The sequence below is a fragment of the Rhododendron vialii genome, chromosome 10a, assembly GCF_030253575.1.
Source record: "Rhododendron vialii isolate Sample 1 chromosome 10a, ASM3025357v1".
Classification (NCBI taxonomy): Eukaryota; Viridiplantae; Streptophyta; class Magnoliopsida; order Ericales; family Ericaceae; genus Rhododendron; species Rhododendron vialii.
Window position 1 is genome coordinate 30,715,047 of NC_080566.1, and position 4,202 is coordinate 30,719,248.

A 4,202-nucleotide genomic window follows, 5' to 3' on the forward strand; every position below is an offset into this window, starting at 1 on the left:
CCTCCAAGTTCAAAGGCCAATTGACTTAGTCAATTGGCCATGTGTCAAACTAGCACAAAGAGAGGGATAGTGGGGAGACTGCCACGTCACCCATGACCTTGGTAGCTGCTCAAAACCTCTGAAAATTGCCCATGATCAAACATGCATGAAAAGTGGGGCAATCATGGGACACATGTCAACTAATGGTGCAATGCAGAATTCGGATTCAGGCCTGAATCAGCATGTTGCAGCGCCTATTTATAGCAAAATCGAAAATGAAAAATGGGTCCAACACCAATCAAAGCTCAACGCTTACAATCAAAGCCTTCCCAGCGGAGCATACTTTCCTACTTTCAACAAAGTAGTCTATCGAGTACCTCGTACTCAAAACCCCATTCAAACTCACTTTTTCAAGTAGTTTGGATTTTTATTTTTCTTGTAACCAAATTTTATTATCCCGGAGTAATAAAGTTCACATTTCTACGTCCATTTCCTATACGACTAGGAAATTTTAAGTCCACGACCGTGTGGCAAGCAACGAACCACATTGTGATCTTTAACTTTTGGGTCACACGCAATCGCTCATACATTAGAAGTCAAGATTCACAGGAATCTTCATCAAAAGTTAGGCGCTACAAGTCTTGGCACGCCCGCACACTACGCATCCATGCCTTTGCCAAAAACGAGAGTTTTCACAACGGTGATGGATCCAGGAATTCAGCCATTTTGCTTATTAGACCAAAATAGGCCTTAATACCTAGTGCTATAGGTTAGGTGCTGAGCAGGTCTAGTCCAGTCCCCTATCGTCCGGTCCAATTTTGGGCTATTTGTGGGCCCTTTCCAGTCCCACAACAACGATTGGAACCGTTCACTTTTTAAGACTCGCCGAAAACATTAATCCGGTTCAAAATCACGTTGATCCAATACCATTTGATATGATTTTGAAATGCATTAAGCTTCATATAATTGTATTACAGGAGTTGTAATCCAGTGTTGCACACTTGTTTTTTTACGAACTTAATGCATTTCAAAATCATGTATTGGATCGACGTGATTTTCGACATGTTTAATTTTCTTGGCGAGCTCTAAAAAATGAATGATTTTGATCGTTTTTAGGGGCCCGAAAAGGACCACAAATGACCCAATACTAGATCGGACTGGACGATAGGGAACTAGACTTGATTAGGTTAGGTGCCATGAGGAATTTGTTAACTACACTTAATGACTATAAACAAAAACAGTTACAAGTGTATATGATGATGATTAGGAAATTGATTTTGACACTCTACTTTTAGTCATTGGTACTCTTCTTTTTGTCTTTGTTTATATTTGAAATTACAATAATACCCTTTAAAGTGGATAAATACTAACAAATAAAGGGTAATTTGGTAATTTAACAAAGGATAAAGACAAAAAGTGAAATATCGATAACTGAATGTGGAGTGCCAAAATCACTTTCCTGATGATCGATACTCTAATCATTAACAGCAATGGTACCTACTCTTGTCGGATAGTGTATTTTTCTATTTTTTTTTTAACACTCAGCAAAAGAAATTGTATAACGCAACAACTACGTAGGAATGCCGTAACACATATTTATATAAGATGAAAATGGAGAATGGAAAACGACATATAATCAGAAGGAACAGAGTTTCTTTCGGGTTGGTCTGTTCTTTGGCGTTTGGTTTGGTTTTTGGCTGTTGATTTTAGGTTTTGCTTAAGGTGTTTTTTGGCATTTTTGGTTTTGGTTGTAGGTTTCAGGTATTTTGGTCGGTTGGTTTCTTCATTTCTTGCCTTCCTTTGGTGTTGGTTTTCAAGTGGCATTTTGCTAGTATGCTCGAGTTCCATTTAATCTTTGTTAATAAAATCTTTTTGCTTAAAAAAAAACAAAAAACAAAAGGAACAGAGAGGTAATATAAATAGAGAGCTTCCTCGCTACAAACTTACCTGAAAAAACTCAAATGGCGTTGCTAGGTTACTATGAAATCCTCATAGCATTCACCTGCTTTATCCTTCTTTCTTTCTTCGGAACCGCCGATGGGCTCGTGTGGAATTGGCCGCTCGTTGGAATGCTACCGAGTCTACTCCTCAACATCGGTCAGATTCATGAAAAATGCGCGGATGTTCTAGGCAAATCCGGGGGAACTTTTCTACTCAAAGGCCCCCGCTTCGCTAACATGGACATGTTGGCCACTGTTGATCCAGCCAACATACACTATGTAATGAGTTCTAACTTCTCGAATTTCCCCAAGGGACCCCGATTCCTAAGAATATTCGATTTTCTTGGGGATGGGATTTTCAATTCTGATGGAGATTCGTGGCGAAACCAGAGAAAGCTGGCTCGGTTGCTAATCACTCATCAGCGTTTCCACCAGTTTTTGGTCAAGACCAGCCAAGATAAAGTGGAGAAAGGGCTCGTACCACTCCTTGACCATGTCTCCAAACTAGGACTAGTGGTGGATTTGCAAGATTTGTTCCAGAGGTTAACATTTGACACTACATGCATGTTGGTTACCGGTTATGATCCCGGATGCCTCTCTGTTGAACTCCCTGATGTTCCATTCTCAAAGGCCATGGATGCTGCTGAGGAAGCTGTATTTAATCGTCATGCCGTGCCAGTAAGCATTTGGAAGCTCCAAAAATGGCTAGGGATTGGACAAGAGAAGAGATTGAGCAAGGCTTGTGAAACCTTGGACCAAATCATAGCCAAGTTTATTTCAACAAAGAAACATGAATTGAGCGAAGGAAACGAGCCGATGAAAGAAGAAGAAGGTGTTGATCTATTAACATCGTATTTAAGTGATGATGAGGTCATGGATGGATTGAAATGCAACGATAAGTTCTTGAGAGATACTATTCTCAGTTTCATGATTGCAGGGCGAGACACTACCAGCTCAGCTCTCACTTGGTTTCTCTGGCTTGTTTCAACGCACCCGATTGTTGAGGCCAAGATCAGAGAAGAACTCAAAACAACCATACCGGAAAAAGCAGCTAACAAACGGCGGGTATTCAGTGTCGAAGGGGTAAGCAAGCTAGTTTATTTGCACAGTGCACTCTGTGAATCATTAAGGCTTTACCCACCAGTTCCATTCCAGCACAAGGAGCCGTGTCAGCCCGACATCCTTCCGAGCGGTCATCGCGTCGATTCAAAAATGAAAATAATGTTTTCTCTTTATGCAATGGGAAGGATGAATTTCATATGGGGTGACGATTGCTCGGAATTCAAGCCAGAGAGATGGATTTCAGAGGGAGGAACAATCAAGCACGAGCCATCGTACAAGTTCTTGGCCTTCAATGCAGGACCGAGGACTTGTCTAGGGAAGGAGGTGGCTTTCACTCAAATGAAGGCGGTTGCTGCGGCTATAATCCACAACTACGATGTTCGAGTGGTGGAAGGCCACCATGTCCGCCCTAATGTTTCCATAATTCTCTATATGAAGCATGGTTTAAAGGTTAGAGTTACCAGAAGATGGTCCTGAAGCTTAGTACTTTGTTAATGCTAGCAATTCCTACTTTGATATGTGTAAGAGTACGGGTAATAGCCTTCTTGATCTACATAGTGTGCTAGCCTGGTAATATGCAATAATCTGTAACTTAACAAATGCAATGAAACCAGAAAAGGATTCCTCTTATTAGTCTTCCAATTAATTCGAAGGTAAAACTTTTGGAAATGTAGTTCTTTTATCCTGAGCAAAAAAAGAATGCAGTTAATTAACAACGGTGCTACACCTATCGCCCAGTTTCACCACTTAACATTTCACCGTCCGTCTAGGCAATCAATGGTCCGGAATTTAAAAGAACTCTTCCAAAAAAGATTGAGAGTGATGGGGAGAGCGGTAAAAGTTAAGCTGTGAGTATAGACTTCCGTTAATTAACCAACTAAGAAAATTCGCAGTGATCATAAAGGTCAAAAGATATGAAATCATTACAATAAGAAATTCATGAGAGAGCTTCGAGGAGTAACATAAGTTGTCCCTCAAGTGTTTAGGTTTTTGCCATATTGGTGTCCTGTCCAATTTTTTATTGGACGCTCAATGTACCCTTTACCGAGTTTTAATAAAATCTTTTTGCTGATCAAAAAATTTTAAAAAAAAAAGACTCCCCTAGTGTTGCTACTCGCTAAAACTTTACCTACCCCTCAATCTTTTGAATTATTAATCATACACGAAAAAAATGATATTCTTATTGTTAATGATACAAAAAAACTATATTGTGCTATTTGC

At 40.0% G+C, this 4,202-nt stretch overlaps 1 protein-coding gene across 1 annotated transcript; it reads left to right on the forward strand.

The window, feature by feature from the left end:
* Positions 1-1,619: 1,619 nt before the first annotated feature.
* On the forward strand, positions 1,620-3,611 carry LOC131303285 (alkane hydroxylase MAH1-like). The gene has a single exon (XM_058330081.1). The coding sequence runs from the start codon at positions 1,941-1,943 to the stop codon at positions 3,456-3,458; it is 1,518 nt and encodes a 505-aa protein (XP_058186064.1). The 5' UTR covers positions 1,620-1,940; the 3' UTR covers positions 3,459-3,611.
* Positions 3,612-4,202: the final 591 nt, after the last annotated feature.

Excerpts from the sequence above, each read along its gene's own strand:
- LOC131303285 (XM_058330081.1), top strand. The coding sequence starts at position 1,941 with ATGGCGTTGCTAGGTTACTATGAAATCCTCATAGCATTCACCTGCTTT.